Source organism: Dermatophagoides farinae, chromosome 1 (assembly GCF_024713945.1).
Source record: "Dermatophagoides farinae isolate YC_2012a chromosome 1, ASM2471394v1, whole genome shotgun sequence".
NCBI lineage: Eukaryota > Metazoa > Arthropoda > Arachnida > Sarcoptiformes > Pyroglyphidae > Dermatophagoides > Dermatophagoides farinae.
In genome coordinates this window covers 1,503,676-1,518,236 of record NC_134677.1, presented here as the reverse complement: position 1 = coordinate 1,518,236, position 14,561 = coordinate 1,503,676, and the positions used below count along the sequence as shown (strand labels likewise).

At 29.6% G+C, this 14,561-nt stretch overlaps 6 protein-coding genes across 6 annotated transcripts; 3 read left to right on the top strand and 3 right to left on the bottom strand.

Moving 5' to 3' along the window:
* The first annotated feature begins 85 nt into the window (after positions 1 to 85).
* LOC124491526 (DNA-directed RNA polymerases I, II, and III subunit RPABC5-like) lies at positions 86 to 2,054 on the top strand. Its single transcript, XM_047054184.2, has 2 exons — positions 86 to 284; positions 349 to 2,054. Exons 1-2 carry the CDS (start codon positions 166 to 168, stop codon positions 470 to 472), a joined length of 243 nt encoding a protein of 80 aa, XP_046910140.1. The 5' UTR covers positions 86 to 165; the 3' UTR covers positions 473 to 2,054.
* LOC124491524 (V-type proton ATPase 16 kDa proteolipid subunit c) lies at positions 524 to 1,911 on the bottom strand. The gene has a single exon (XM_047054182.2). The coding sequence runs from the start codon at positions 1,909 to 1,911 to the stop codon at positions 1,420 to 1,422; it is 492 nt and encodes a 163-aa protein (XP_046910138.1). The 3' UTR covers positions 524 to 1,419.
* A 589-nt stretch (positions 2,055 to 2,643) lies between the features above and the next one.
* Positions 2,644 to 4,266, top strand: LOC124491520 (nitric oxide synthase-interacting protein). Its single transcript, XM_047054177.2, has 3 exons — positions 2,644 to 2,931; positions 3,018 to 3,527; positions 3,588 to 4,266. Exons 1-3 carry the CDS (start codon positions 2,756 to 2,758, stop codon positions 3,763 to 3,765), a joined length of 864 nt encoding a protein of 287 aa, XP_046910133.2. The 5' UTR covers positions 2,644 to 2,755; the 3' UTR covers positions 3,766 to 4,266.
* Positions 2,975 to 4,659, bottom strand: LOC124491521 (protein IMPACT). Its single transcript, XM_047054179.2, has one exon. It carries the CDS (start codon positions 4,568 to 4,570, stop codon positions 3,779 to 3,781), a length of 792 nt encoding a protein of 263 aa, XP_046910135.2. The 5' UTR covers positions 4,571 to 4,659; the 3' UTR covers positions 2,975 to 3,778.
* On the top strand, positions 4,615 to 5,580 carry Mettl5 (Methyltransferase like 5). Its single transcript, XM_047054181.2, has one exon. It carries the CDS (start codon positions 4,722 to 4,724, stop codon positions 5,379 to 5,381), a length of 660 nt encoding a protein of 219 aa, XP_046910137.2. The 5' UTR covers positions 4,615 to 4,721; the 3' UTR covers positions 5,382 to 5,580.
* Synd (protein kinase C and casein kinase substrate in neurons protein Synd) lies at positions 5,383 to 13,814 on the bottom strand. Its single transcript, XM_075733544.1, has 8 exons — positions 13,018 to 13,814; positions 8,399 to 10,571; positions 8,199 to 8,336; positions 7,760 to 8,107; positions 7,220 to 7,333; positions 6,662 to 6,861; positions 6,428 to 6,591; positions 5,383 to 6,368 (listed from the first exon to the last, which is right to left on the bottom strand). The coding sequence occupies exons 2-8, from the start codon at positions 8,810 to 8,812 to the stop codon at positions 6,247 to 6,249; spliced, it is 1,500 nt and encodes a 499-aa protein (XP_075589659.1). The 5' UTR covers positions 8,813 to 10,571; positions 13,018 to 13,814; the 3' UTR covers positions 5,383 to 6,246.
* Positions 13,815 to 14,561: the final 747 nt, after the last annotated feature.

The window sequence follows — 14,561 nt, the reverse complement described above, 5'->3', positions numbered from 1 at the left end:
CAATTTGAAATCTTTTTCATCGACAAAAAAAGTCGAAATTGTCATAAAAGATTGGATACGTCCTTTATGGATATTTCCAATTTTCACCTGTGATGCTATTTTCTTTCAAGTTTCATTTTATTTTATTTTTTTTTTGAAATTTTTATCATTCTAAATCCTAAAAAAATGCTCTTTCCTGTTCGATGTTGGACCTGTGGCAAAGTAATTGGACATCTTTGGAATGAATACAATGAACGACTTCAAATAGCCAAAGTTTCCAATGATAATCTTGAAAATGGATTAGAGTATGTGATCAAATTTTATTTTTTTCAAATTCAAATGATGAAATACATTTCTTACACTTTTTAGACCATTATTCAAGGAATTGGGATTAAAACGATTCTGTTGTCATACAATGTTCCTGTCTCATTATGAAACATATGAAGATGCGATTAAAATGGGCTTTCCAGAAGATTATAGTAATATGACATAATACCCATATCAATCATTGTTTTTTTTGTGAAACTGAAAACGAATCACACACCAAATGATAATTTTTATTTAATTCAAAATTTTTTTTTGTCAATTTGAATGTTTTTTTTGATGAATCTGGAATAAAATGTTTATTATTATGATACATAACAAAATTTCTTGATTATTCATTATAATTAAAATGAAATTAGCATAACATAATTTTTGTTTTTGATCAAATCATTTTTTTGGAAAAGAAAAACATTAACCTATGACTTTCGTTTTATTTTGTTGTTGTTGTTGTTGTTGTTGCTTACCACACAAACACAACCAATACAATGCAATGTCTATGTGTTTATGTATGTGATGTGAAACGTAAATATAAACAAATTTTTTTACACAAAAAAAATCAAAGAAAAAAAATGAATATCAATAACATGGAGAAAAGATTCGAGGGAAAAAAACGGCAAAACCTGCAATATTTTTTTTTCTTTGGGATGGAATGATTGTTGTGTGAAAAAAAACGATGTTCTGTTCTTCAAACATTTGGTTATAATTATTAGATGAATATGGTGATGTTCAAAAACGTTGATAAATTAAATTTTGTTTTTTACAATCAAAACAAATTTTAAAACGTGGATTGATTTTAGAGTTTTGGCGAGTGGGCGTTTTCGGTTATTTTTTTTCTGTTTTCTGTATGCGCAGGAATTTTTAGCTGAATGTAACTAAGCAAACCATTGTTTTTGAGATTGAATTTTCACCTTTTGATCAAATAGAATAAATTTGTGTGTGTGTGTGTGTGTGTGTATGGAGAGAGATAATGAAGAATCAATCGGGAATTGTGATAAAGAGATTAAGTGAATAATCATGAGTTGCAAAGAAAAAAAACGATGATAATGATGGTGTGATCGTGAAATTAAAATTTGATGATGATTCAATTGTGAATAAATGAAAGATATTACTTGAATTTTAGTTTTTGGTCGCCAAAACCAATGCAACAATCAAACCGTAAAGACCCAAGACTTCAGCAAAAATAAGAATAAGGATCATACCAACAAAAAGACGTGGCTGTTGTGCTGTACCACGAACACCAGCATCACCAACAATACCAATGGCAAAACCAGCTGCCAAGCCGGAAAGGCCTACGGAAAGACCAGCACCAAGATGCAAGAAACCTTTGTATAGATGATAACCACCACTTTCAAGACCACCTTCACCAATATTGTTGGCTAGGATGGCGGCCACAACCAAACCATAAATGGCAATAATACCAGCCATGACCACAGGAATAATTGATTTCATAATAAGTTCAGGTCTCATGACAGCCATGGCTGCGATACCGGTCCCAGATTTTGCCGTACCATATGCAGCACCAAACGAACTAAATACGATAGCCGATGCGGCACCGAGTACACCGAAAAATGGTGCATAAACTGGTGATAATTCAGCTTCATTAGACATTATTAATTATATTTTTTGTTTTGTTTGGTTTGGTTTGTGAATATAAACGAATGTTAAGAAGAATCGATGATGATGATGATGATGGAATTTTGAAAAATCAAATGTCGTCGTAGTCGTCAAATTGAACTGTTGAAAAATTCTAGATGGTAAAAAATCAAAAATATCAATGGCAAATATGTGAAAAGAGATATGTTATAATAATGGTGAAAAAAAAACAAGAAAAATACAAGAGGCGTAACTGGCCAATCCTTACCTAGCCGATAGCGGTCGTAGCAATGATGAATCCTTCGATTAATAATAATATATGACTATTACCATAAAAATGATGAGGATTTTGTTTTTTTTGAGGAGCCAAAATGCTTCTATATTGGAGATAAGACTATAGAAATATAAAATGTACGTAGTAGAGAGTAATATATAGTCACCAAAAAAAAACCAAATTGAAACCATGCACAGAGATAAAAAAAATTGGAGCTTTTCACTATTGGGCGAGTGAGTAAGTGAGTGGTGGTGGCGGTGGATAGAGGATGCAATTTCATTCGGGTTCAAAAAAAAGCGACTACCAACAACAACAACAACAGTAGTACAATAGCATTAAAGTGGTGGCGTTTCAATCTGCCTGATGATGATGATTATTATCATGATGATGATGACGACGACGTCTAAATACTCTCTTTCTCTTTCTCAAACGCCTATATATTTTTTTGGATTTTTCGATGAACGCAGGTCTGGTTTTTTTTTCTCTGGCCATGATGATGTCACTCATAAATAATAGGACATAAACAATCGGTGTTTTTGTTTGTTTATCATCATCGATTTTTAAATTTAAATTCACAAAAAAAAAATGACACGACATGCAAAAAATAATACAGCATCATCAGTATATTCATATCATGAACGGCAACGTGATAATCAATCAAGTGGTTATGGAACACAGCATAAACGATTGAATAAAGATTCTGTAAAAGATTTTAATGCTTGTAATCTAAGTTTACAACCATGCCGTAATCCGGTTTTAACGTAAATATATTTTCAGATCCGAGATCTAGAGAGAGGATGAAAACAGACATTCATTAATTTTTTTAATTATCCGTTGTTATCAACAGCCCAGATGGTTATCTATATGATAAAGAAGCGATTCTTGAATACATTATTCGTCAAAAAGCAAAAATAATGCGTAATATAAAACGATATGAAAAAGAAAAACAAAAAGATGAACAACGATTAAAGGAATCAATGGAAAAAGATGATGAAACAAAAACGAAAAAATTTTCTGACCATGAAACAATGAAAGTATTGAGTGGTAATAATGATGATGAACAACAACAAGCCAGTACATCATCATCAATATCCAATATGAATAATGGAAATGATAAACAATTGCCCAGTTTTTGGATACCAAATCTTACGCCATCAACCGAAGATCGAACAAAAAAACCAGATACTATTGTTCGATGTCCAATGAGCGGAAAAGCATTGAAATCAAATCGTTTGATTGAAGTGAAATTCACACCGGTCGATCCGAAATGCATTAATCCATATCGAGCAACGTATAAATGTGCCGTTTCTGGTGATATTTTAACAAATTCTTCACGATGTGTTGTACTAAAAACTTCGTAAGTTTTTCTGAATATTAATCTTATGATGATTATCTGTCTGTTCATTCATTCATTCAGTGGTTCTGTTGTTACCGAAGAATGTTTGGAAAAAATAATCAAAAAAGATATGATTGATCCGATCAATGATAAACCATTGAAAGAATCGGATATTATTCCACTTCAAAGAGGTGGTACTGGCTATTCAAGTGCCAATGAATTAGAAGCTAAACTTCATCGACCTGTAATGAGTGCTTAAGAATTCAATTTATTTATTTATTGCCAATATTATGTTTAACCAATAATTCTTTGGCCACATTTTGTATATGACGAAATCGATCCACACCTAATAATGTTCCACCGAACCATCGTGAAACTATAACTAAAACATTTTTGGCATCCATATTTTCTAATAATTTCAATAATCGTGATCCTGCATGCGTTTCACCATCATCATCATAATCTTGATCCAATTTATTGGCACGTTCCGGATCGATAATTCGATAAGCATAAATATTATGCGTTGCTTCATCAATCTTTTTATTCGTTTTCAATTGTACTAAAACATTTTTCACCTTTGTCAATGATTCCACAAAAGCTAAATGTGCTTGAAATGTACTTTTTCGATCGGTTATTGGTGATCCATGATATATCATAATCTTGGCAGGTTCGATATTCTCATTCATTTGTAAAATTTCATTAGATTCTTCGATTTTTTCAAATGATATTTTTTCATTAATAAATTGTTTCAATTTTTCAATGATCATATACAATACATTCTCTCCTAGATGTTCATCACAGATTGTATCGATATCATCGATGAGCATAGATTTATCTTCACGAGACATCCATGGTGCTGAAATTGTTATCATGGGTTTTGCTTCACTGGGATATTTTTGTGGTAATCGAAATTCTATAGTTGATGGATGAATTTTATCTGGATCGTTTTCAGAGAATATTCTTAACGAAAAGGTGGAAGTGTCGAGATTTTCTACTTTCCAATCATCACCATAAATGGCTGAAAGTGCCATAATTTCATCGTTTTTCATTTCCTCATTATCCATTTTCGAATCAATCAATGCAAATTACGAAATGTAAATTTTTCGATTACAATCGATAGTTTGAATCGATGATGATGATGATGTATGATTTGCGATAGTGCATGTACACAGTCTGGTTGGTTAATTTTGAATTTTTAAATTTATTTTCCAAATCATGAAACTCGTTCAATTGGAAATGTTATTGGAAACCATTGATGGTTTCGACAATCCAAAAATACAGCTTGAACAATATGAAACCGGCCATCATATTGGTGCACGTATGTTATTCACGATGAATTCCTATGATGATATCGAAGATAAAATGATACTTGATTTGGGAACTGGATGTGGTCGTCTTGGATTATCTTGTGCTTGTCTTAATGCTGCATTTGTACTCGGTGTGGATATTGATCCGGATGCTATTGAAAAATGTGTCGCTAATCGTAAATGTCTGCAAGAAGATGAAGAGCCTAATTTTCTAAATAATTTCGACACGATGTGTGCCGATGTTTGTGATAACTCCATATGGTCACGATTCATGAACAATACATTGTTTGATGTTGTCATAATGAATCCACCATTTGGTACGAAAAATAACAAAGGTATCGATATGATGTTCTTACGAAGAGCATTAGAATTATCATCCGGTACTGTTTATAGCTTACATAAAACCTCGACACGTGATCATGTTCTTCGAAAAGCACATGATTTCGGTGCCAAAGGAAAAGTTCTGGCCAAACTACGATATGATCTACCATGTACTTATAAATTTCATCAAAAACATACAAAAGATATTGAAGTAGATTTTTTTCGATTCGAAAAATTAAATCATTGACTTGTTGTTGTATATAATAACACCAATTATTATTATTTTATTATTAATATTAATATTGTTACATTTGACATAAAAACATTTGTTTCTTCTTTTTTTGTTTACCACCATCATCATGTACAAAGTACAAATGAATGAAAAAATGTGAATAAATAAAGCACTGGGGGATGAAAAAAATGAAATTTGCTACAAAATATCCCAAGTATTTTGTATTGTCTTGTTTTTGTTTTGTGCGAAAAAAGAATTCAATAATTTTCGAAACTTTCTTTTTTCTTGTTTTGTTTTTTGGACTAACAAAAAATGGCTGAACATCTGGAATATGTTGAATTTTGTTTGTTATTCAATGATGTTGAAATCACATCACAATCATTGAATTATTTATGCGTTTTTTTCAAAACAAAACAAAATTTGAATTTACGAGAATATAATCATAGGAACGTATTATTATTTGACATAGTTTGTAGATCTCATCATCAGCATATAACATTTTTGTTGTTGTTGTTGTTGTTGTCTGAAAGATAATTTTTTTTTCATGTGTTTGTTTGTGTGTGTTAGTTATTATTATTTATAAAATGTGTATATAAATGAAATGTAAAACAAAACAAAAAAAAAACAATTCAGCCTTCCATTGTCAGTCGATTTTTGTTGTTGTTGTTGTTAACTTTGATTCAATAAATTAAATTCTTTTCTTATTTTTTTTTTTTTTTTTTGATTGATTGATTGATTGATTGCAAATTGTGTGTATGTGAGTGAATGTTTGTGAATGAATGATGATATTAATCAAAATTAATAAAAATGATCATGATAGTTGAGGAAGAATTGCGGGAAAAAAGAGAGCGAGAGAGCGGATATACTTTTATATTTTGAGCTACGAGGCATTAGTTGAAAGAACTTCGATATAATTGGCTGGATAAAGACCAACACGGCCATCTTTTCGGCCTTTACACCATCCTTGATCATCTTCATCTTCCAATTTTTCAAATATATCACCTTTATAAAGTAGATAAAATGAAGAAAAAAAATCGAAAAAAAATAAATTCATTAAATACCTTGTTTGAATGATAATTCATCCGATTCAGCACCTTCATAATCATAAAGAGCTTTGACCAGTACACCCGGTTCACCATTATCTACTAATGCTTCTGTGGAATAATCTTCCCAATCTTCATGATCATCTTCAAATGGATTTTCTGGATCATTTTTACCGTTTGTTCTGGATGGATGGATGTACATTGAAATAGATAAAATCAATGAAAAAATAAATAAATAAATAGAACACATACGTGTTTATCCTTTTGGCAGTAGTGTTATTATTATTATTGTTCAGATTTCCATTATTATTGCATGATTGATCAATTTTATTATTATCGGAATAATATTCAGTCTGATAGTTGGATAGTACAACATTGTCACCATTATTATATCCATTGTTTATGTTTTTTTTATCCTTTTTCGATATGCTAGCTAATTCATGATTGTATTCCTATTATTTGTGGATGAGGGTGGTGAAAAAGAAAAGGTGGAAGAAAAACAAAATTAAATCAAACAACAGATTCAATCAATTTGATGAAGAAATCAGATGAAAAAAGAAATTAATGAAGGAAAAAAATCGATTATATAAGACAGTCACCAAAAAAAAAAACACCGAAAAGTTAGTCAAGTGAAATAAAATAAAATAAAATAGAAATTAAAAACAATTGGAAAAAGATGTTAATGAAATACAAATGAATATAGAAGGCTATAGAAAGAGAGAAAAAAATAAAAGAAACAAAACGGAAATAAAGCAGACCCGAACATATTGACACAAATAGGTAACAACAAAATAAAATTGGTCACATTACAGGTAATTCTTCGGTCAATTTATGTTGATTAACCAATGTGATTCCATTCTCCGATATCGTTGTTGCGGTCGTCGTTTTCTTTTTGATTATTTCACGAAATTCTTCACAATATTCCTGGAATGAATGAATAATTTTTTTGTTGATGTTGTTGTTGTTTTGAATCAGGAAATTGAAATAAAAAACAATAGAAAAAAAACGTAATGGTAACCAAACATTCAATTGTTTTTGATTTGGTGTAGATATTGCATCGGTGAATGTCAATAGACAAAATAAATAACCACATGATCATCATCAACGAACGAGGTAATATCATAAATATCAGAATTACGAATGCGACACACACACACACACAGATACGATAAACAAAAAAAAGATGATGATAAAAGATAACGAAAACGAACATTCAATTTGAAATATAAAATATATACATGCAAAAAAAAACAAAAAATATTAGAAAAACGACAAGCACATTCAGACATTCACACATGTGTGAAAATTGATTTTAGCTGAAAAAAAATAAAAAAAAAACAATTTACTCACCTCAAATTGAGGCCAATTCATGGCCATACCAACACCATAAGTGTTTGACCAATATTTCAAATCTTTTGATGCATCGGCATTCTGTATCGTATGCCTAAACTCTTCATAGATGGTCGCTAATTCAGGCATATTTGGTAGATTAAGGCAATTATGAATGGTGAATAGAATTTCTTTGAAAAATTTCAATCTTTTATCTTCAAATTCTTGGCAACGATCAAAAACGGCTTCCATATCTTCAATATATCTGGAATTAGTGTTACTTATCTCTTTCAATGATTGTTCATATTTTTCACGCGTTTTTTGTACCTCATCTTTTGCTTTTTGTGCACGATCTTGTAATTTTTTTACCTAATACAAACAAGTATAAAACAAAAATGAAAATTATCAATCAATCAATGACACAATGTCAATTATTGCAACCAGGATTCAATATAAATACCTGATCTGGAGATAATGATGTATCACCAGATGCATTTCTTTCTTGATTAGTTATTGAACGTTCATTTTTACAAGCATTAAAATAATCTTGTTTACATTTGTTGACTTTGCTCAATAATTTGGCCCATGGTTTTTGTGCCTATATGTAATAATTATCAATTAAATTAATTAAATATAATCCACAAAAATGTAACAACTTACTTTTTTAAACGCCTCATCAAATTCTTTTTTTTCTTTTATATGCATTACATTTTTATGATAATTATCTTTTTGCCAATTTCTTATTTTGGCTATGGCATCTTTTTCTAGATCATTTTTAATTTTCATATGTAAATCATAACGTTTTTCAGCTTCACCAAGTACACCTTTCCATGCTGATTCGGTTGTACCATATTCAGGTCCTTTAACAATAATTTCTTCCCATTTTTTTGCCCATTGTCGAAGATTTTTTCCATATGCATATTCAATTTCAGAACGTTCTTTTACCAATGTCATTAAATCATTACATAGTTTATGACCATCTTCAGTACGTTTTGTAGTTTTTTTATAATTTCCTGGTTCCCAAAAACTATCGGACGTTGCCGATGGTATTGCTTCGTCGCTATGATGCGACATTTTTGTTGTTGTTGTTGTTGTTGTTGTTGTCGATGAAGATTTTCTTTTTAAACACAAACACTTGTTATCTGATTATTATGATGAGGAAAAGAAAAAAAAATTAAATCCCATGCAAAGCAGCACACGTAAAAATAGTCACAGACAAATCTTAAGGATAACAGCAATGGAAAAATTTGAAGGAAGATTTAATTTTGAAAAATGAAAATCCAGAAAAAAAATTTTCTTTCTGTTTTTAACATACACACAGAAATTTTTGAATCATTCGAGAGTTAAGTTGGATTGATTGATTGATTTTTTCGTATCGGTATCATTGAACATTTATAATTCACAAAACAACAACAACAACAACAACACCGAACGACAGGATAAAACTAGTTCTGATGATGATGATGATGATGATCAGTTGTTGAAGGAAAATTGAATCGATGTTTTCGAGATACAAGAAAAAAAAACAGTTAACTGGCGTTAATCGTTTGGTTGAAATAGCCAAAAAATTTTTTTCAAATTGATTATCATTGGCGATCGATTCAGAATGAGATGAGATAATTGGTAAATTTTTCTAGATGGACAAAAAAAAGAATTTTTTGTCAAGTCAAATGAAAAAATTATTTCTTAAAGATGATAAATCACTTGATGATTGATCTACTACTGCTGCTGCTGCTGCTGATGATGATGATGATGGCCAAAATGATAATTATACACATACATACACCGCAAATTAAATGATAAAAATAAAAATGTTGTACTGTACACCTGTTGTGTTGTGTGTGACTTTCAAGATCGGCAGGTTGTTTTGTAAAAAAAAAAAAAAAAATTTATTGATGGCGTATATTTTTTGATGTTGGTTGTTTTTCTTTTTTCAATTTTGATTATAAGAAATTATCATTTTGTTATAAATCGTGAAAGACAATAAAATTTTTTTTTTCTTTTGTTGAAAAAAAATATCGAGGTAAAGATTTCAATTTTATATAATAGATCAGCACTATGAATAAATTTTGGTTTTGCTGTTTGTTGTTGTTGTTATATTTGCGTTTTTTCAATTTTCTTTCATTCGTCTGTCTGTCTGTTTGTTTATATGGACAAATAATTCATTTGGAAATTTTCAATTTTAGAAAAAAAAATCACAATAGCTTAAATTTCAGGAATTTCATTTTATTTTCACTTCGTACTCCTACACACACAAACACCAACATCAAAAAAAAAAGAAAGAAAGAAATAATTGTAAACACGCACACTTTGAAAAAAAAGGGAGGGGATGAACATAGATATATTATATATTATATAATGTTTGATGATTAAAAAGAAAAATCGTAGAAGAATATCTATATCCAAGAAAAAAAAATCACAAAATTCAAACGAATAATAAATCGAAAAATGAAAGGGAAAAAAAACCAGGACCCGATCAACGAAAAAAAAAAAATTGGAAAAAAGAAACCAATCGAAAAAAAATACACTTTGTAAACAACAACATATATGAAATGAAATGAAATGATGATGAGTGATAGTGGTCCAAAGAGTTTCATATACAATGGAAGAAGCTGTTTTGCTTGCTGTTTTGTTCATCATCATCATCATAATCGGTTGTTGTTGTGGTGGTGGTGGTGGTGTTTTTGAAAAACAGCCAGAAAAAATTGTCATAGTAGCACAGGTTGCACAAACACAGAAACTCATCTATATAGATGAAATTATTATTTCCCGATAAAAAAAAATGATATCCAGATAAAGATGGATGTATAAGTTTTTTTGGTTGACAGGAAAACTATTTTTTTTTTTAATATACATGTGCAATATATATGTGTAAAGTGAGAATTGAATAAATGAAAAGATCAAAAAAAAAAAAAAAAAAAAAAATTTTCTTAATAAAAAGAGAAGTCAAAAAAAAAAAAAAAGTATACATTGAAGTAGAAGTTATATATTTGTGATGATACACATCCACGTAATATTGTCATAGTAGCAGTAGTAGCAGTAGTGGTAGTAGTAGTAGTAGTATTATCTAATGTTTGATAAAGTGCGTGTGTGTGTGTGTATGATTTTTTTTTTTTATTTAATAATATATAAAAACAAGTTAGGCGCCAATTGATGACTGTGTATATGTTGTGTCTCTCATCATCATCATCATCATTGTTTTCAATACTTTTTCTGAATGATGATGATGATGATGATTATTTGATGTAATATAATAGATGTGTGTGTGTGTGTGTGTGTGTGTGTGTGTGTGTGTGTGATGTATTGGTGTTGAATGAATTGTATGAATGGAATGTGTATATTTATTTGGGACAATAATGTGAAAAAAGAGAGAAAAAGAGAAAGATCAAAAAAAAAAAAACATGACATTGAATAATGATGCTATTGACCAATTGATTTTTAGAATTTATTTAGTCCATGAATAAATCATCAATTTGTCATTTGTGTGTGTGTGTGTGTGTATAGATGTCATTTTGGATTTTTTTTCACTTAATAAAATAAAAAAAAATCAGATTTATAATGGCAGTGATTTACAAGTGTGTGTGTGTGTGTGTGTCTGTGTCTGTGTTACCCCGTTCACATACTGATGATGATGATGACGATGGTAACATCTAATAATCTTATCTTATGGATAAAAAACGAGAAAAGAAGAAAAAAAAATGTCAACAAAATCTGATAAAGAAATATCTAAAATGTGGATCAAATAGAAAAAAAATTTGGCCACAACAACTCGTGATACCATTCCATTCCATTGCATGTCTTATTATTGGTTAATCATAAGAAATTTTTTAAATGTCCCGTTTTTTTTGCACCAAGCAACCAACCAGTGATGCAGGAATGGGTTAAAAAAAAAATTTCATGATCTCTCTCTCTCTGTGTGTGTGTGTGTGTGTGTGTATGCGGGTGTAAACTAAAAATATCGGGGGATTATAATTCTTTTGATGATGATCGAGAAACAAAAAAAAAAAATTGGTTACACACACACACACACACACACACACTTGACACACTATATAAATTTCCCCAAATTTAACCCATAACGACACCGGTTTGACTTTGTTTAGTATAGTAAAAAAAAACAAAATTGCTCGATCATACCTGCAAATTGATTTGAACAAAAATGAATGAATGGAATTTTTTTTTCATTTTAATCACCGGATTTTATATAAAATGCACTCATCATCATCATCATCATCATCATCATCATCGTCGTCGGTATTTATAAAATTGTCACATACTCAAATACACAACATTGACTGACTGACTGATTGATTGATCGCCTTATAGAATGAATATATATATATATATATGACACCTTAATCTTTGAGACATTGAGACAAACATTTTTTTTTCTTTCTACTTTCTTATCATCGTTATGGTTTTGTACCTGGACGTAGGTAAAAAAAAAACTCAATCATCAAATGCCAGGGGCAAACATATATATATAGCTTTGGTCAAATTCATTTTTCATTTTCGTTGATCCTCTATAATTCCATTATTATTACGTATTCTTGTGATATATGTGTATATTCTACACTGTAGAATATCAAGAATCCAAATATCATCTATTGATACGATAGGGAATAGGGTGTAGGATATTTTTATTTATTTTACGATGGTGGATGTGTGTGTGTGTGTCGTTTTTTTTCACCAAAAAAAAAGCATACGCCTATGGATTTTTTCGTTTGCCCGGATGATGATGATGATCTAATTATGGTTGTTTATGACGAAAAAAATATGAATTGAAAGTGAAACAGAACAGAAAAAAAATCTTCATGTCCCTGGTTTCATATATATATGAATCATTTTTTTCGGATATTTGCACTTGAAAATGTTTGTCATTTCGAATTCTCAATGTCTTTCTCTCTCTCTCTCTCTCTCTCTCGAGAATAATGATTGATCACACAAACACATGGAGCAAAATTTTTTCTGTCGATTTTCTTTTCACCCAAATCTTAATGGTTGTTTGTTCAACAAAAAAAAAACAACAACGAAACCTTTTTTTCTGCAGGCAAAAACAAAAACCAAAATTTTGAAGATTCATTCAGATCACATTGTCGATAATTAATAAACCGATGTGTATGATAGTCTAGTGATGATGATAATGATGATGATGATCAATTTTTCGTTCTTATTAATAAAAAAAAATATGTGGGCCATGGCACGAATTAGTATCGTTAATTAAATATAAATAAATAGACAAGTGATGGTAAGCGAACAAATTAATATATAAATCAAACCTTAATAGATATAGCCTTGAATTTTACAATATTATTATAACCAGATAATTGCCAATTCGGTTATTTATCAATTGGTGTCTTTTGGTGGTTGGTGTTTTTGTTGTTGTTGTTGTTCACATTGAATGATCGATGATCGGATGGTACAAAATGATGATTTCTTTTGATTTTCTTTTCCATTTTGTTTTAATTCAATTGTCAAATTTTTTGTTTTCATAAAATGAAAAAGAGTTTCTTTCTAGTTCAATTCAATCAATCTATAGTTTAATTTTTTTTTATTGTTGTTTTTCAATTTCTTCGAGTTTTTTTTCTGCTTTTTTGATGGTTGAAATCTGACAAAACAAAATGAAAAAAATAGATAAAATGAAAAAAAGGCATATTGTCTGAAGGGTTGAGGGCGGTAGTCATGTGTACACACACACACACACCGTGAAAACAATAATTTGATTTTCAATTTAGAGAGAGAAAAACAAAGAAATAGACGATGAGATTTCATTCTACAACTGCCGTTATTATCATTTTAATTGAATTTCTGTGATCATTTTCTGTGTGTGTGTGTGACTAAAGTCAAGTACACACTTTGATTTAAGCGTGATTCGAATTTTTTTTTTTTAAAAAAAAAAAAAAAATTCTAAAATTGACACGGAAACAATATCTGTGATGATGATTATGATGATGATGAACTAAAAATATCAACAAACGAAACAAAACAAAAAAAAAAAGATTTTCAAGACCATTGTTTTCGTTTTTAAATCATTTTGATCCACAAATATACATTTTTTCCATCATCATCATCATTTGGTCTGTCATTCGAAAAAAAAAATTTATCTATCGATTCATTTGTTTGAAAAAAAAGAGGAGGAAAAAAAATGTAAAGAAAAAAAATTTTTTTCTCCATGGATAAAAACTGAAGACTAGAGGAAAAAACGATAACGACGACGACGATGATGATGATGATGAAAAAATTGTTATATGATGAAACCGAAATGATCCATTTTGATGGTTGTAATGTTGTGTCGATGATGATAATGATAATATATATATATGGTGACCATATCATCATCATCATCTTTTTTTCTGTTTCTCACTAACTTTCTCTCTCTCTCAATCGATTTATCATGATGATGATTATTATTAGTGTGTCATTTGAAGAAAGAAAAAAAAATCGAACGAAAATAACTTTTTTGTTTGTTTGTTTGTCTGTTTGAAACTTTCAAATCTTCGGTTTTTTTTCAAAAAAAAAAAAGTAAAAACTTTCTAATCGCAATGATGATGATGATTATGATGATGATAGTAATTTAAAAATCATCATCATCTGATGATGATGATATATGTCTGATTTGATTAAAATCAATTAAAACAAGGTAGACATATAAATTTCATACAGGAAATGATTGAAAAATGGTGATAAACAAATATTTTGGTCGATACAAAAAAAAACAAAATTTGCAACAACGAAAAAACGACAGATATTCGATTAGAAGAAGATTCGAATAAACGTTCGAATAGACATCTGATTTGACATTTGATGATGCTAATAATAAACA